The following is a 19,313-nucleotide window of genomic DNA, read 5'->3' as shown; positions in this document are numbered from 1 at the left end:
CGCCGCTGTTCAGTCAGCTGTCACTCACCCTCTTTTAGCCCATCTGTCAGATAACACAGAGGTGAAACCGTAAAAACGTTTTCTATTACTCATTCCCGAGGCTGATACGGAACCTGTAGTGTTCTCAGGAACCCCTGGTGTGCTGGATGCTGTCATGAAAATGTGTCATGTTTACTGACTTGAGCTCTTACAGAAACTACAGGAATAGTTTGGACCCCTTGGGTATATAAGAAGAGATAGTTTGGCTACAGGGGGTCTCAAAATTTGGCAGACGTGGTGATGCTTACCAAACTCAACTATTGGTTATATTTGTCCAGTCCAGAGGGAGTTAAATCACTGCTGGGCACTCCACGCCTCTCTAATCTTATCCCAGAGAAGTGGAGCTCTGCCTTGGTTTATAGTTGAGGTCACAGGCGGGGCAGTGTTTGGACGGGGACTGGTGGAATTATGCCACATTGTTAACATTAAATAGCACTTGGTGGTGAGGACCTATGACAGCACTGGGGTCCTTTGACTCCTGAAGCATACTCTTGAAATAGATGCCTCGCTGAGATGTGCTGGACTCTTACAACATGTGAAGGGCTCTATGTGGCTTCCATCATTTATTTCATTTGAAAGAAGTTTGTTTTAAGAGACTTATCAGACAGTTAAGAAATGTTTCTAGGGAATAGAAAATGAACAAGAAAATTGATCTCTGTTGTCAAAGTCACGCGTTATAACTCACTTTCCAAGGTGACACAGGATCTCCTTGAGGGAAAAGCTGCCCCAAGCGCTGAAAGTGATCTGCCTGCTTTCTTCTCAAGCTGACTTGCAAGGAGGCGCTGGTCTATCGAGACCATTTAAATCCTTGTGTGAGGTTTGCTAATAACTATGTACATCCCTGTTTCTAAGAGAAGTTGAAATAAGGAAAATGATATTTGCCGGCTAGTTGTGTGAAAGTTAGTAAATCTCTGTTGAATTTCCCAGTCATGGGCATGTATTTACTTTTTTTTTTTTAAAAAAAGGCCCTCTGTTTACTTTTTTTTCTTAAACTTCACACTTCAATCATGCCTTTCACAGTGTGTGTGTGTGTGTGTGTGTGTGTGTGTGAGAGAGAGAGTGCATGTTGTGCTTTCCAGGAGTGGCATGTGACTGTGCTGTTTAATCAGGGCTATATTTAAAAACAAATTTGCAAGGGAGCGTTTCTCACGTTATTAACGAGATAAAGTCGAAGTGAAGCAAGCTCTGTCGCAAAGGGCAAGTGTCACGCAGCAGGAAGTCCCAGCCACCTCTTCCAGTCCTGCTTCAGCCACCCGCCACCTCCCTGGCAACACAGAGCACCACACAGAGGAAATGCCCTCCCTTGGCCACAAGTACCTCCTGGTCCTCCAGGGGCCATCCGGCCCCAGGGCCCTGCATCCACTCTGACTTGCCAGCGATCCTGCCAACTTCTTTACACATGGCTTTTGTTTGGGATCTTCGGGGAGTCACGGTGCCAGGACCCTCCACAAGAGTCAAATCAAGATTACGTTTCTCAAAGTCCTACAGGTATTGCTCTTTCTTTTTGTGGCTGGGAAGAGTTTTCTTTTTTCATCAGCCTCTGTAGCTTTAGGCCCCCTGTAAACAAGTCTTTGCCCTGTGTTGATCTGTTTAATTTCTGTTTCCTATACTACATTACATTGGCAGGATGAATTGGTAGTGTACAGAATAGGAGCTAAGAAGATGTGAACCTTAACATAGTCAGGGGTATTTGGGAACCCACAGAAGTAGAAGGAAATTGACTAACTCTAAAAGCTGATTTTGAGAGTTAAATGGTGAACTTATAAAAGCATTCCTGTGACTGGTATCTGGAAAAGAAGTGTGTTAGCCAGCCAAATGGACTTAATGTAGCCAGAATTGGTCATACTAATCTTCAGTTAACCCTTTAAAAGTAAGGAAAGGGTTCTAGTTTGATTCAGCAAGCAAACAAGCAACAACAACAAAACACTGCTGTGTTGTTTATAAGTGTTTCAGGTCACATTCACATGGAAAAGTGGAAACTATCTCTGTGGTCTAGGTTGTAGTTCAGAGTTTCAATGTTGCCCAGGAGAAATAGAAACTATGAAATTGAAGTATATATGTTATTAATCTGTTATGTCTAAAGATTTCTATAGAAATCATATGAAAAATGTTGACCTCATGACCTCAATAAATTGTCAGTTACAGCTTTGCTTTACATCCAAGTTAGCTTATTTTGATCAACTAACTAGGAAAAACAGAAGACAGAAAAATCCTTGATTTCCTTCTTTGCTCTAGTGTTTTATATATTTACAAGAAAAAAGATTGATTCTTCACACAGTTTTTGTTTCTGATTGGTTAGTCTGTAGCACCGCAAGCTATTTCACCAATAGCAAATGGAGGTGAAGTTGTCTGCAAAATCTCAAGAATAGGTCTTCCTTCTTTAGACCAAATGTAACATATGTAGAAACTACCAGCCTTTATAAAAGTATGTGTTAAATTTGGATTAAAATGTGTTCTGATTTACTCGCACAGAAAATATTCAAAGTTTAGATTAAAATAATTCACAAGAATTATTTATTTGTTTTAGACAGTGTGAAAGATAGTACCCTTGGAATATTTTAGGGAGCTATAAAATCAGAGGAATCAAATTACAAAATTCCCTAGTAAAAATGCATAAGCAAACTTTGAAAGGGGTAAATAAAAGTTGGCAGTTAAAGGTGTAAGTAGTACTTCCTTACTACTAGATGTACATCTACTTCTACTTCAAAACAAAATAAATACCATTTATTTTTATTAATTATGTTAATTTGTTACAGTTAAGACTCTGCTTCAACATTAGAAATTATATGCCTACCCTATGCTTTACTTTCTACTGAATGCACTTCTCATGTTTATTATTTGCATCTCATGCTTATTATGGGCTAAGATGTATGCTCATCAAAGATTTGTAAGCTTTACTGTACATATTTCCAATAGATGGTAGTTTCTAGACACTTCTTATCGTTGAGATCTGATAACAAGTTTCTAAATATAAATATCAAACTGCTGGGTAAGGTGAAAACAATAGTGTGTTGGACTAAAGAATTTCAGAAATCTCAGGAAATGCAGAGTTTAAGCTCTACTATATGATTTGTAGACATATTATGAAATTTGCCTTCTTGGTATGCCAAAGATATTTTCCTTTTCCTTGGTCAATTTAATCCTTTCAGAAATACAACAAACACTGGAATGTCTAAGGATGAGTTTTCTATGTATTTAAATGCCCTGTGTTTGTAGTTCTAACAAGTTTCTTTCATAATGAGTTTAAGAGGTGAGAGTGACATCCAGAATAGCCATCATGGGCCAATCTCCTTTGAAACCTGAGAGACTTTGTCCCTCATATATTTGCTTTTAATTTGAATATTAATTGCCCGTAAAATAACTAATTTTTTATATGTACTGTCTTCATTGTTCTGTGGATCCTATTTTCTCTCTCCCTGTGGACTATAAATTCCTTGAGGCCAGAGGCTCCCTTACATGCGAGGAGAATGCCATTAATGCATGTTCGATGAAGCATCTTGCTACACTCTCTTAGTTGGTGTCACCCTTTTATTTGTAAAATCAACTTGCTGATATGATCGGGGCCTATCATAGGCCAGGAGTCCAGTGGAAGGTTAAGGAGCTAGGACAGCAGTTGGACACTCTCATGTCACATTTTCAGAGATCTCTCAGTGCTTAAAGAAAAGAGAGTATGCATCCAGTCCCAGCAATATACAATAATGAAAAAAAGATGCTTATTGTACAGCTTTAAACTTTTAACAGACAACACCACCTCAAATGCACCATGAATCGAAGTATTTATGTATGTGTACACACACACACACACACACACACACACACACACACAGATCTTTAAAACATGGAAGTAACTTAAGCTTATCTTGACCTTTGAGAGGCTTTACACATAATTCCACTATTGAAGCAACTGAAATAACTAGGTGTTAACCAACATTTCTTTGTTGAGTTTCTCCTTTACAAGTTGGTTTCTTTAATAAAAATAATTTTGTATTTTGTAAAATCCCCACACGTGTCTAGTAGAGTGTTATTTTTTTCTTTGAAGATTGAATGGATATTACACATGATACTGGTGATACACTTGGGTTTAAGCTGGAATATTTGTCTCTGGCATTGTTTTCACTCCCTGGTGGCATTCAGGATGAAGAAAAGCCAAGTCTGTAAAGAGTCTGATTTTTTAAAGTAACAGTAAATCATATGTATTTGATGAGTGTTGATCCCTGAGAAATACAACCTTGGGTAGTTATGCTTAAAGTAGATTTGAAAGTCGTTTTTCAGCGGTGGCGAGTTTTTGCCTTTTATTGGTAAAATGTACTTACAGAGAAAGCCAAATATAATTAATATGTAGCTTATTAAGCTAAGTTTGACTTGATACGGAAACAGAGAGAAGAGACAGACAGAGAGAGAAAGAGGATTACATCCTAAGGAGGCTAATTTTCCTCTGTGGACCTGGAATAATCATTACTTTAGAGCCACACCTCTCGTGTCTGTCTTAGAGGAGAGAGTGGGGGGAATGATGTGCTTATGTTAGATTAGAGAAAATAATGTCAGTGAGTGAACTCACGTTGAAGGTTTGAATATAGTACCTGAAAAAAATTGGGAAGAAAATGATATGGGAAGCGAAGAACGAACAAGGAGCTAGTACTTAGCAGATTGGTGGGCTCTGACAACTCCCCAAGGGAACACTAGGACATTTTGTTTTTTAAAAATGTTGTTGTTTAAAGTTATAGTAACAGTCGAGGAAACTTGAAATAGCAAGTTACTCTTCTAGAGATGGTCTTGTCTTCCAAACAGAACAAATCACAAAACTTTCTGCTTTCTGTCTTCTCAAAAAGGAATGTTAAGAGGAACATATTATATGGGGACTGCGGAGTGGGTATTGTACAAGTAGAGAACACCATCCAAGGTACCTTGAAGTGCAGGATAGAGGTGATTTCACTAACATCCCACAGGCCAGAAACAAAGCATGCTCTAGTTTTCCTGCCCCTTACACTAATAGGCGTCATGGATTATACTACATTATTGACTATTTGCAGAAACAAACAACCTAGATAAACTTAACTCACCTCCTGTGCAAATCTTGGACAGTTATGCTGAAATCCACAACTTTGATCTGGAGATTTTTAAGTAGCAGTTATTTGCAGGGACAATTGGAAAATACTGTCTCTTAGCTACTCTTTGTTCCAACTGAAACGGAAGTGTAGCACATCAATAGCTGTCAAATTAAACCTCAGTTTTCCCACTAGAAAATGCTGGCTAGAGCCCAAGTCTTAGAAAGAGAAAGGAGCGCCACCCACAAATCAGTAAGCTAGGATGTAATTTTCTAAGTATCACATTAGCACCTCCTGTTGTATGGCATTAAAAAAAATTTTTTGGAAAGCTTTTCAGATGTAACAGATGTTAATAACTGCTCTTTTTAGTGTTCTGTTCCATAGCTCATCTCATTCAATTTTTTAGGGTAAGTGAAGAGGATGGATATAATTACCGCCAAATAAGAGAAGAATTGCAGGTTCAGGGATCAGAGGCTACACAACACACATGTGGTCAGAAGTCCAGAGTAAGAGTAATAAGTTTTAAATTGTATTGGGAACTTATTATGTGCCAGACAGTGTTCCCAGGGCTCTACATACATTATCTTATTTCATCCCACAAAACAACCACACAAGGGGGACTGGCGTTGCCTTTTTCTTACAGATAAGGAAACTGGGCAGAGAGAGTTTCAGAAACTTGCCCAAGTTTGAACCTTGGCAGGCTGTCCTAGAGGCTAGACTTCTAGTCACTTGGCCACCTCCCGTTTCCTGATCACATCTTCTCATCACCACACAAGGAGAAGTTCCAAAATGAGAGGTGTCATTCCAATAGACTAAATTGCCTCATTTAACTCAACTCAGAATCTTCCTCTGAAGAAAGAACACTTTTAAATTTGGTGTAGAACAGGGTTTAGTGATCGATCAAAATATAAAGTTATCAAATAATATCTGAACAGATAGCCTCATCCACCAGAAGGCAGGCAGCAGAAGCAAGAAGAACTACAATCCTGCAGCCTGTGGAACAAAAACCACATTCACAGAAAGATAGACAAGATGAAAAAGCAGAGGGCTATGTACCAGATGAAGGGACAAGATAAAACCCCACAAAAACAACTAAATGAAGTGGAGATAGGCAACCTTCCAGAAAAAGAATTCAGAGTAATGATAGTGAAGATGATCCAGGACCTTGGAAAAACAATGGAGGCAAAGATCGAGAAGATGCAAGAAATGTTTAACAAAGACCTAGAAGAATTAAAGAACAAACAAACATAGATGAACAATACAATAACTGAAATGAAAAATACACTAGAAGGAATCAATAGCAGAATAACTGAGGCAGAAGAACGGATAAGTGACCTGGAAGACAAAATGGTGGAATTCACTGCTGCAGAACAGAAAAAAGAAAAAAGAATGAAAAGAAATGAAGACAGCCTAAGAGACCTCTGGGACAACATTAAATGCCACAACATTCACGTTACAGGGGTCCCAGAAGGAGAAGAGAGAGAGAAAGGACCCAAGAAAATATTTGAAGAGATTATAGTCGAAAACTTCCCTGACATGGAAAAGGAAATAGCCACCCAAGTCCAGGAAGCACAGCGAGTCCCATACAGGATAAACCTAAGGAGAAACACACCGAGACACATAGTAATCAAATTGGCAAAAATTAAAGAAAAAGAAAAATTACTGAAAGCAACAAGGGAAAAAAGACAAATAACATACAAGGGAACTCCCATAAGGTTAACAGCTGACTTCCTAGCAGAAACGCTACAAGCCAGAAGGGAGTGGCATGATATATTTAAAGTGATGAAAGCGAAGAACCTACAACCAAGATTACTCTACCCAGCAAGGATCTCATTCAGATTTGATGGAGAAATCAAAGCTTTACAGACAAGCAAAAGCTAAGAGAATTCAGCACCACCAAACCAGCTCTACAACAAATGCTAAAGGAACTTCTCTAAGTGGGACACACAAGAGAAGAAAAAGACCTACAAAAACAACCCAAAACAATTCAGAAAATGGTCATAGGAACATACATATAGATAATTACCTTAAACGTGAATGGATTAAATGCTCCAGCCAAAAGACACAGGCTTGCTGAATGGATACAAAAACAAGACCCATATATATGCTGTCTACAAGAGACCCTCTTCAGACCTAGGGACACATACAGACTGAAAGTGAAGGGATGGAAAAAGATATTCCATGCAAATGGAAATCAAAAGAAAGGTGGAGTAGCAATACTCATATGAGATAAAATAGACTTTAAAATAAAGAATGGTACAAGAGACAAGGAAGGACACTACATAATGATTAAGGGATCAATCCAAGAAGAAGATATAACAATTATAAATATATATGGACCCAACATAGGAGCACCTCAATACATGAGGCAACTGCTAACAGCTGTAAAAGAGGAAGTCGACAGTAACACAATGATAGTGGGGGACTTTAACACCTCACTTACACCAATGGACAGATCATCCAAAATGAAAATAAATAAGGAAACAGAAGCTTTAAATGATACAATAGACCAGATAGATTTAATTGATATTTATAGGACATTCCATCCAAAAACAGCAGATTACACTTTCTTCTCAAGTGCACATGGAACATTCTCCAGGAAACATCACATCTTGAGTCACAAATCAAGCCTCAGTAAATTTAAGAAAATAGAAATCACATCAGGCATCTTTTCTGACCACAATGCTATGAGATTAGAAATGAATTACATTGGGAAAAAACGTAGAAAGCACAAACACATGGACGCTAAAAACTACGTTACTAAATAACCAAGAGATCACCGAAAAAATCAAAGAGGAAATCAAAAAATACCTAGAGACAAATGACAATGAAAACACAACAATCCAAAACCTATGGAATGCAGCAAAAGCAGTTCTAAGAGAGAAGTTTATAGCTATATAAGCCTACCTCAAGAAACAAGAAAAATCTCAAATAAACAATCTAACCTTACACCTAAAGGAACTAGAGAAAGAAGAACAAACAAAACCCAAAGTTAGCAGAAGGAAAGAAATCATAAAGGTCAGAGCAGAAATAAATGAAATAGAAACAAAGAAAACAATAGCAAAGATCAATAAAACTAAAAGCTGGTTCCTTGAGAAGACAAACAAAATTGATAAACCATTAGCCAGACTCATCAAGGAAAAGAGGGAGAGGACTCAAATCCATAAAATTAGAAATGAAAAAGGTGAAGTTACAACAGACACCGCAGAAATACAAAGCATCCTAAGAGACTACTACAAGCAACTCCATGCCAATAAAATGGACAACCTGAAAGAAATGGACAAATTCTTAGAAAGGTATAACCTTCCAAGACTGAACCAGGAAGAAATAGAAAATATGAACAGAACAATCACAAGTAATGAAATTGAAAGTGTGATTAAAAATCTTCCAACAAACAAAAATCCAGGACCAGATGGCTTCACAGGTGAATTCAATTAAACATTTAGAGACGAGCTAACGCCCATCCTTCTCAAACTCTTCCAAAAAATTGTAGAGGAAGGAACACTCCCAAACTCATTCTCTGAGGCCACCATCATCACCCTGATACCAAAACCAGACAAAGATACTATGAAACGGAAAATTACAGACCAATATCACTGATGAATATAGATGCAAAAATCCTCAACAAAATACTAGCAAACAGAATCCAACAACACATTAAAAGGATCATACACCATGATCAGGTGGGATTTATCCCAGGGGATGCAAGGATTCTTCAATATACGCAAATCAATCAATGTGATACACCACATTAACAAATTGAAGAATAAAAACCATATGATCATCTCAATAGATGCAGAAAAAGCTTTTGACAAAATTCAACACCGATTTATGATAAACACTCTCCAGAAAGTGGGCATAGAGGGAACCTACCTCAATGTAATAAATGCCATATACAACAAACCCACAGCAAACATCATTCTCAATGGTGAAAAACTGAAAGCATTTCCTCTAAGATCAGGAACAAGACAAGGATGTCCACTCTCACCATTGTTATTCAACATAGTTTTGGAAGTCCTAGCCTCGGCAAACAGAGAAGAAAAAGAAATAAAAGGAATACAAATTGGAAAAGAAGTAAAACTGTCACTGTTTACAGATGACATGATTCTATACATACAGAATCCTAAAGATGCCACCAGAAAACTATGAGAGCTAATCAATGAATTTGGTAAAGTTTCAGGATACAAAATTAATGCACAGAAATCTCTTGCATTCCTATACACTAATGATGAAAAACCTGAAAGTGAAATTAAGAAAACACTCCCATTTACCACTGCAACAAAAAGAATAAAATACCTAGGAATATACCTACCTAAGGAGACAAAAGTCCTATATGTAGAAAACTATAAGGCACTGATGAAGGAAATTAAAAGTGATACCAACAGATGGAGAGATATACCATGTTCTTGGATTGGAAGAATCAATATTATGAAAATGACTATACTTCCCAAAGCAATCTACTGATTCAATGCAATCCCTATCAAATTACCAATGGCATTTTTTATGGAACTAGAACAAAAAATCTTAAAATTTGTATGGAGACACTAAAGACCCCAAATAGCCAAAGCAGTCTTGAGGGAAAAAAATGAAGCTGGAGAAATCAGACTCCCTGACTTCAGACTATACTACAAAGCTACAGTAATCAAGACAATATGGTACTGGCACAGAAACAGAAACATAGATCAATGGAACAAGATAGAAAGCCCAGAGGGAAACCCAAGCACCTATGTTCAACTAATCTATGACAAAGGGGGCAAGGATATACAATGGAGAAAAGACAGTCTCTTCAATAAGTGGTGCTGGGAAAACTGGAGAGCTACATGTAAAAGAATGAAATTAGACCACTCTGTAACACCATACACAAAAATAAACTCAAAATGTATTAAAGACCTAAATGTAAGACCGGATACTATAAAACTCTTAGTGGAAAACATAGGAAGAACACTCTTTGACATAAATCACAGCAAGATCTTTTTTGATCCACCTCCTAGAGTAATGGAAATAAAAACAAAAATAAACAAATGGGACCTAATGAAACTTAAAGTCTTTTGCACAGTAAAGTAAACCGTAAACAAGACGAAAAGGCAACCCTCAGAATGGGAGAAAATATTTGCAAATGAATCAATGGACAAAGGATTAATCTCCAGAATATATAAACAGGTCATGCAGCTCAATATTAGAAAAGGAAACAACCCAATCCAAAAATGGGCAGAAGACCTTAATAGACATTTCTCCAAAGAAAACATACAGATTGCCAACAAACACATGAAAGGATGCTCAACATCACTAATTATTAGAGAAATGCAAATCAAAACTACAATGAGGTATCACCTCACACCAGTTTGAATGGGCTTCATCAGAAAATCTACAAACAACAAATGCTGGAGAGGGTGTGGAGAAAAGGGAACCCTCTTGCACTGTTGGTGGGAATGTAAACTGATACAGCCACTATGGAGAACAGTATGGAGGTTCCTTAAAAAACTAAAAATAGAATTACCATATGATTTAGCAATCCCACTACTGGGCATATACCCAGAGAAAACCACAATTCAAAAATACACATGCACCCCAATGTTCATTGCAGCACTATTTACAGTAACCAGGTCATGGAAGCAACCTAAATGCCCATTGACAGATGAATGGATAAAGAAGATGTGGTACATATATCCGATGGAGTATTACTCAGCCTTAAAAAGGAATGAAATTGAGTCATTTGTTGATACGTGGATGGATCTAGAGACTGTCATACAGAGTGAAGTAAGTGTAAGTCAGAAAGAGAAAAACAAATATCGTGTATTAACGCATATATGTGGAACCTAGAAAAATGGTACAAATGAACTGGTTTGCAGGGCAGAAATTGAGACACAGATGTAGAGAACAAACGTATGGACACCAAGGGGGGAAAGCCGCGAGGGGGTGGTGGTGGTGGTGTGATGAATTGGGTGATTGGAATTGCCATGTGTTCACTGATGTGTATAAAATTGATGACATAAAGAACCTGCTGTATAAAAATATATTAAAAAAATAATATCTGAACAGTCTTCTAACCTAATTGAGATTGGCTTAAAGTAGTGTTAAGCGAACGCATCAAAATATGTGTTTCTTATGGAAAAAGAAAGGAAACTAATCAGTGATTTTATGTGCTTCTCTCCTCTCCCTGAGTTTTGCTTCATCAGCTTCCATCTAGCCTATTTCCTGTGGCCAAAAACACTGGTCATGGTCGTATTTTGCTACCAAAATGTTGCTCCTTGGCCAGCTGTTCAGAGGAGCCAGAAGATTCTCTGAACTACAGAGGTCAACTTCATCCTGTCTCATGCCTATTTATTCCATTGGCATTGTCTTGAATGTAGAAACATCATTCTTAATGATATTCCAAATCGTGAGTAATATTAGCTAAATTGAAGATGAGTAAAATAGTTTCCTTATAGGCAACACAGCAGTCATTATGAGAATAACATCATGGTTACCAACCATTGCACATTGTGTTAGGGGGCAGGGTAGAGGAGGGAGACTTTGGCTTTAGAGCCAAACAGTCCAAGCTTGAATGCCAGCTCTGCTGCTTTCTTAACTGGGTAATTCCCTAACCTCCATTAGCAGATTCCCAGTCTGTAAGTGGAAAATAAAAATGTCTGCTTTAAAGGGCCAGTGTGCCCTTAAATGAAATACGTACATAAAAGTTGGCCTGCCTACCATCTCTTTAATAGCATTTTCTACACTTCCCTTAGGGTTTCACCAATTCTGTGATGCTTCTCTTGTAAGTTACATAGTGGTTAACTGTTATCATTGGAACCACTCTTGGTTACAGAATAGCACAATACAGCTCACCTATAAACAATTATCTTATAAGCAACTTGCACATAGAAAAACAGAGTCACCTTGACAAGGTGCCGGGTATGGTGATTAAGAGCTGGTTGTCTCTCCAGCTGCACTGCTGAGGTTGAAATGTCAACACTTTTACAGCTCCGAGACATTGGTCAAGCTACTTCACTTCAGACTGCCTTAGTTTTCTCATCTGTTAAATGGGAGGGTGTGAGGATTAAGTGTGTTAGCCACAGGTCATGCCTGGCACGTAGACAACACTAAAATTAATGTTACTTGGTAGTAATACATACTAGAATGTAAGCTCCATGTGGCAGCAATTTTTGTCTTTTTTTCCACCTCTGCATTGCCAGTGCCTCGAAGGGTGTGTGGCATATAGTAGATGCTTGATGTATATGTATTGAACGAATGAACCGATCAGCCAATGTTTTTAGGCCCCTGACAAGAGTAAGGACACTCTGCCCTCTTTCCGCGTATCATGGCACAGAGAGTTAAAGCTGAAGAGACGTCGGAGTTCGTCAGCTCAAACCCATCACCCAGCATTGAAAAGCCTGAAGACCACTCTAGCTCTTAAGTAGGTGAAGTCAATCTAATGCAAAAGACAGACATCCCAAGAGCAACAAATGTGTAAGCAACATTCCAAAAAGAAAGCCTGGGAGTGAACCTGAGAAAGAGGAACTCTGTGCTGGGCTAGAGGAACACACTCTGTAAGAACTAACGTGACTATGAATAAAACACTCGAATGCATTCATTCAGAGACTGTTTGTTAAATGCCAGTGATAAGCCTGGTCAGTGGCATGCTGGTAAATGTTAACAGCCAGTTCTCTGTGAAGACACCAAAAAAGCTTATTTGTAGTATTTGCTGATTTCTGTGGCAAAAATTCTTGCACCAGCCCACTTCAAGCCACAGAGGTCACTAAATATGCAGTTGGCGAGAGATGCAGAATGGCATATATAGGTACAATAGACGTAAATGACCTCAAGAACATAGATAATAGTAAAGTGTAGTCAAATTACTAAGTGATGGGGCTTCCCTGGTGGCGCAGTGGTTGAGAGTCCGCCTGCCGATGCAGGGGACACGGCTTCGTGCCCCGGTCCGGGAAGATCCCACATGCCGCGGAGCGGCTGGGCCCGTGAGCCATGGCCGCTGAGCCTGCGCGTCCGGAGCCTGTGCTCCGCAACGGGAGGGGCCACAACAGTGAGGCCCACGTACCGCAAAAAAAAAAAAAAAAAAAAAAAAAAAAAAAAAAAAAAAAAAAAAAAATTATTAAGTGATGAGTTTTGAATATTTAATACCATTCTTTTCAACATAATTTATTTAATTGTAAGTTTAAATAACTTAATTTTTATAGTCACTAGGTATAACAACTGACTTAGAAATACTCCTGAAAATGTAACAGTTCACTTTTGCCAACTAGTGTGGACGGTTCCAGCACAGCCCTGTGCCTGGTGCTTTATTAGCCACGTAAAAATATTGACCTTATATTGGGGATAAAATGAAGAGGAAAGTGGTTGGGGGATGGGTCTTTGCTCTCATAAAGCTTACTTTCTAGTGGAGGATAGCAGAAAATAAACAACAAAACGAAATAAAATAGGGACTGCAATGGGAGATTCTGCTTGGGGAACTCAAGGGAGCCTTCATGGAGAAAATGTCAATATGTAAGTTGAAACATTTTCATTCCATACATCCATGGGTACATTTGCAGTCCTAGGCAGACAAGGCATCACTTAGATTGCATCAAGTTGATGAAACTATATGGGTATTGACCTCATTACTGACTGTGTTCTTGGTCAGATCAGACTCCAATCTCTTGAGTGAATTTGCCTTTGCTTCACCTTTATTGTAAAAATACACGGAAATATAAGGAGATGGAAGAGAAGGAGCGATTTACACAATCCAAGAAGCTATACTAGATTCACACACAAAAAAGAAAAAGGAATCCAAACATAACAACAAAGATAGTCATCAAATCACAAGAGAACAGGGCTTCCCTGGTGGCGCAGTGGTTGGGAGTCCGCCTGTCGATGCAGGGGACACGGGTTCGTGCCCCGGTCCGGGAGGATCCCGCATGCCGCGGAGCGGTTGGGCCCATGAGCCATGGCCGCTGAGCCTGCGCGTCCGGAGCCTGTGCTCCGCAATGGGAGAGGCCACAACAGTGAGAGGACCGCGTACTGCAAAAAAAAAAAAAAAAAAAAAAAAAAATCACAAGAGAACAAAAGAAGAAGAAAGGAACAAAAAAGACCTGCGAAAACAACCCCAAAACAATATACAAAATGGCAATAAGAACATGCATTCAATAACCACTTTAAATGTAAATGGACTAAATGCCCAATCAAAAGACATTAAGTGGCTGAATGGAGAGAGTGTTTTTTTTTTTTTTTTTTTTTTGCTGTTGTGACATGCGAGTTGTGACGTGTGAGCTCTCTAGTTGAGGCGTGCGTGCTTAGTTGACCTGCGGCATGTGAGATCTTTGTTCCCCAACCAGGGATTGAACCCAAGTCCCCTGCATTGGAAGGCAGATTCTTAACCACTGGACCACCAGGGAAGTCTCAGTCTGATGAATTTTTGATCTTCAAAACTAATCATACAAATGTAAAATCTTGGATTAGAAGGAAAGCTAGCCACACCAAACTTTTCTCTAACACATACATTTTTTGGATGGTACCTTTAAGTATTAGGCTTCTAATGCTTGTTGCTTGATCCCTCTTGCCAATTAACTTGTCTTTAATTGATTTGTGGACTATCTACTGAAAATTGTTATGAGTAACAGAATGTAATGGCAGAATTTGTTTATATAGAATAACAAAGTAGATTGGCTGGGAGGAGAGGTTTAACTCTGTAAAGTATCCATGGTTTTCAGAGATTTTTCTTTTTACATATGGCAGTGTTGAGATAGAGAATGAAAAACTAGCTGAATCTGATTAGTGTTCTCATCCAAAGGGAAGGTTGATGTCCTATTTAAGAATCACATTAGCTTGATGACATAAATACATTCTCTAGTGAAAGGGTGGTCACTTTAGGGGAGAGAAAAACATAAGAAGAAAATCCTTCTGCCATCTTTGGGTTGTACTTTACTCAAAGCTCTCATCTGTGGGTTCCACAAAGTATCACTGCCCTGGTATCAGATGAACTACAAGAGGAAAACATTTTATCACTCACATTACCATTTTATTTTTATAATATTACTGTTTCCTAGAAAATGACTAGATATTTCCCTGCCATAGCTTTCCTTAGCTCTTTGTCATAAACTTCAAAATGTCTTGAGCAAAGTTGCCAGTGGTACTGCTGCCAGTGGGCATGGTTTTGCCCTGTCTTCCCTTGTCAAGGATAAGAATGACCCTTACAACTTCTGTTGTATGTGCTGCTTTCCTAAGCCTTGGCTGAGATACTTAGGGACAAGAAACATCAGGTTTCTCCTGCTAAAGAAATCCATGTGAGCTGAGGCAACAGAAACATCAGGAACATATGACTTGCAGAAATGCCAAGAAAGGGGAAGAAGAAGTTATTGGCTGGGGAGACAATATCTTGTGTTTTGGAATGAACTTAAAAGGCTTAATGTTTATGTTAGCCCTCTATGACTTAAAAAAAAAAGTATCTTGCCTTCCCAGTGTTGGTTAAAAAGGGAGAGGCTCTCTTTCTATGTCCAGTTATTTCTATGTAACCCTTAGCACTCTGTGAGATTCTAATTGGTTATTATAGGTGTGAATGTGCTACTAGGTGAGAAAAAAGAATGCTTAACCAATTTTACTCATATAACCAGTAGTCAGCTCCCAAGGATACCCCTTCATGCCTCCCTCCAGTCACTCTAATTCCAAAGATAAGCACTATATTAACTTCCAAGAGCATAGATTTGTTTTGCCAGTTTTGTGCTTTTATGAATGGAATTGTACAATACAATCTCTTCTGATTTGGCTTCTTTTGGTCAACAATATGCTAGTGAGATTCATCCATATTCTTTTGTGTGGTTATAGATTGCTCATTCTCATTGTGATAGTATCGCATTGAGTAAATTTACTGCCAGTTACTATTGTTGGTGGATACTTGGGTATTCCAGTTTGAGGCAACTATGAATGGAGCTGCTCTGAACATTTTAGGATATGTCACTTGTTAAACAAATTTGCATGTAGTATGTGTAAGTTTGTGTGCATACACATAAGTTCGGTATATCTCAAGGAGTAGAATTTTGGGGTTGTAGGTTATGTGTATGTTTTCAGATATTGCCAAATAGATTTCCAAAGTGACTGTACCCTTTATATAATCCCCAAAGCAGTGTTCCAGTTTTCCACATCATCACCAATGAGGTATTCCACTTTCAATGACAGCATCTTAATAAATGATTACTTAGTAAGAGCAATGTTGTCTAATACCTTTTATTTACAGAGATGGACCTTCTGACAGATTGGACCCATTTCTCCAGGAATGATATGGGTAATGGTGAGATATTCACACTGTATTTCTCCTAATGAAGAATAACACATAACTGTGAAATAACTGACTATAGTAGGAAATTTGGCCTGTTGTGCAGAAATAGAACTTTCCCTCTCTTTGACCCATATTTAGTTTAAGTCTATGATCTTATTCTTACATTTTATCCATATACATTTGTCAGCCCAGTAATAATCATTGTTATCAAAATCAGTTAGTGATCTTCTATTTTAAAATTTCCGTCTCCTATTTTTTATTTCTAGTTATGCATCTTGTGCTGAGTTTAAGTCAGGTTTTCTCTCCCATAAATTATTTCTTGGAAAAGTTGTCTTGAATGTTTCCTAAGTGAACTTAACCTGTTTAAACATGCTAGTACATAGGCAATGGAAGTCAAGAAACAATAAATTTGTATTGCTTTTTTCAAAGATTTTTTTCAACTCATGCACTTAAAGCAGTTTTTTTTCTTTTCTTCTCTTTCCTCTTTCTTTGTCATTATTATTTTTTTAATGTCGAGATTCTGCTGACATATAAAATCCTGTTTTGCCTCTAAAGTTCATCATAAACTGATTGATGATATCAGTCTTACTTCTAGTTTATCAAGTAAGCAGGCTGACCCAGGTTCAGTGTGTACCATGTCAAAATGTAATCATTAATTTCTCAAAGATGATTGGAGAAATGTAGCGTGTGTAATAACTGTGGGTCCTATTTCTTAAAGCTTTCAAAATCCAGTCCTAACGTCCTCTAATTGGTGGCATATTAGGTAGAATAAAAAGGAAAGTTATGGCAGTATAAATGTATTCTGGGGGTTTCATGACATGAAATAATATATACTTTATTACCAGACAGATACTTGAAATCATGAATTTTGAAAAGTTAGTGTCAGAAATTGGGAAAGGAATTAAGGATTTATAATGTTCTCTTTTAAAATTTAGTCTCTGCCTTAGTGGTTTCTGGATGTTGTTATATTTGAAATTTACTTTTATATTCCTCGGAAATGAGGTTTTTCTAAAAATATAATCCTCAGAACCAACTTTTCTCAGTGCCTCAGTAACTCCCTGGGTCTGGCTAGAAGTTGTATTCATTTTTTCAGTTCACTAAGGTATTGTTTCCGATACAAACCAAATAGCTTCTTCAAATGGCTAATTGTTTGATCAGTGATAAATTAAAATTTATTATGTGGCATGATAACGTCCACAGGATTCACTTGACCCAATATTTCAACCTATCACACATTTCAGCCAAACGACTAAAGAAAAGCAAAATGACTAATCTTAGTTTTCAACTCCCTGTTGTCCTGTCTGCTGCCAGGGTGATAACAAGGTACAAAATATCCAAATTCAGACAGAAAGAGGATCGCTAGGGACAAGGATCATCCTCTAAGTAGATAATCAGCCCCATATTCATTGAATACAGATTGATCCACGTGGCATGATGGAGTTCAACCTCCATTGGAGGAACTTATTCTGAGAAGGTGCCTTATGGAGGAATCTGACAGCAAAATAAACCTGGGAAAATAAACAAAGGACGTGGTCTGTTTTTCAGGGCTTATTTTTACCTTGGAAATGTTTTTTCTTTCTTTTATTTTCAATCATTTTACTATATTTGAATAAATAGCTAGCTTAGGCCCAGCACCAGAAACTGCAGGGGTACTTAGGCTTTTGCTGAAGAGAACAAGGCAACTTATAATCAAATACTAAATTCTGTGGCTTAGGCCAGGGCCTCTCAACACTGAATGTACACACTTAATTCCTGGCGATCTTGTTAGAATGCCGGTTCTGGCTGAGTAGGTCTAGGGTAGGGCCTGACATTGCATCTCTGACAAGCTCCAGGATGGTGTCGATGCTACTAATCCAGTTTGAGTAGAAAGGGTTTTTAGGATGTAGATGTTAGAGTAACTCCTTTCAGATGAAGTAAATTTTGCACATAAAATACAAATATCTTGCTCCATGTGAAATCGGTATGAAAAAGTCATGCTTTTAGTAGAATCCAAAAGTAATCCTAATTCTTATTAGCGTAGGAGAGATTTCATAATATCATAAACTGATGCACAAACCAAATATTTAGACACTGGAAAGAAATCATGGGGACTTCTGTAAATACTTAAAATAAATACACATCTACAGCATTTAATGATGTACTCCTGCTTGACAGAAACAGTCTTAAGATGACACTATTGAGAGGAAACATGGAGAATGTAAGCTATTTTTTTTTTAATGTTCAGAATGAGGTTTCCAAGGCATCTGATTTTGCATCAAAAAGTTAGTTAATGAATCTTCATTTTCCGTGACTGATTTAAGCCACTGAAACAGAGTCCCGAGACATATCTAAAGTAAGAATTAGAGAAGCTGAAAATCTGGCCCCATCCACCCGTATCATTTCCATTCTCTGAGATGAATTTGTCATGCTTCAGAGAATGCTGTCATCCTACGCCATTAGAAATATCAGGAAGTCTGTTTCACAAAGTTAATGATCACTGGCCACTTTTCAAGCATTTTATTCATCCTTTACTATTGATGACAGTCAGTGAACTAAGAGCTGAAGGGAAGGCATGGGCCAGTGCCTCTTTCAGTTTTCCTTGTTTGGCAATGAAAACTAAGTAGTGACTGAATAAGTAGAAAGTTATTTTTTTTATTATGACACCCGCAGCAAAGAAGTCCTTCCCATAACCCATTCTGTATATTGTATGAAGACATAATATAGTGTTTAATACTCAAATCCAATCTCAGACTTCAATTATCTACCATTTATTATCTATTTCATCATGCAAAATATAATTTCTTATTTTTACTATAAATTTTCTTTATTTTCATTGTGATGAAGTCCCAACACACAGTGTTTCTTCAGGTTACATTTATATGATGATCAAAATATGAACTATATCAGTTTTTGCCTGGAAGACTGGCAACCAACTGAACGAGATTTCCATTCTTATCTTGGCTCATTATATATCAGGCAAGTTACTTCTCTGGGTCTCAGCCTTCTCA

General features: G+C 37.9%; 1 protein-coding gene across 17 annotated transcripts in view; it reads left to right on the top strand.

Moving 5' to 3' along the window:
- The window catches only part of PDE4D (phosphodiesterase 4D), a 1,449,034-nt gene that overhangs the window by 1,091,246 nt on the left and 338,475 nt on the right, over window positions 1-19,313 (top strand). Inside the window, exon 1 of one of the 17 annotated variants that reach the window (XM_067730748.1) lies at window positions 681-1,527. The exons of the other annotated variants lie outside the window; for them this stretch is intronic. Coding sequence (XP_067586849.1) covers window positions 1,439-1,527 — 89 coding nt within the window. The 5' untranslated portion in view covers window positions 681-1,438. Of the gene's footprint in view, window positions 1-680; window positions 1,528-19,313 lie in introns of those variants that run through there. 17 annotated transcript variants of the gene reach the window in all.

The sequence above is a fragment of the Pseudorca crassidens genome, chromosome 3, assembly GCF_039906515.1.
Source record: "Pseudorca crassidens isolate mPseCra1 chromosome 3, mPseCra1.hap1, whole genome shotgun sequence".
Classification (NCBI taxonomy): Eukaryota; Metazoa; Chordata; class Mammalia; order Artiodactyla; family Delphinidae; genus Pseudorca; species Pseudorca crassidens.
Note: the sequence above shows the minus strand (reverse complement) of the source record. Positions and strands in the feature narration are given on the sequence as shown.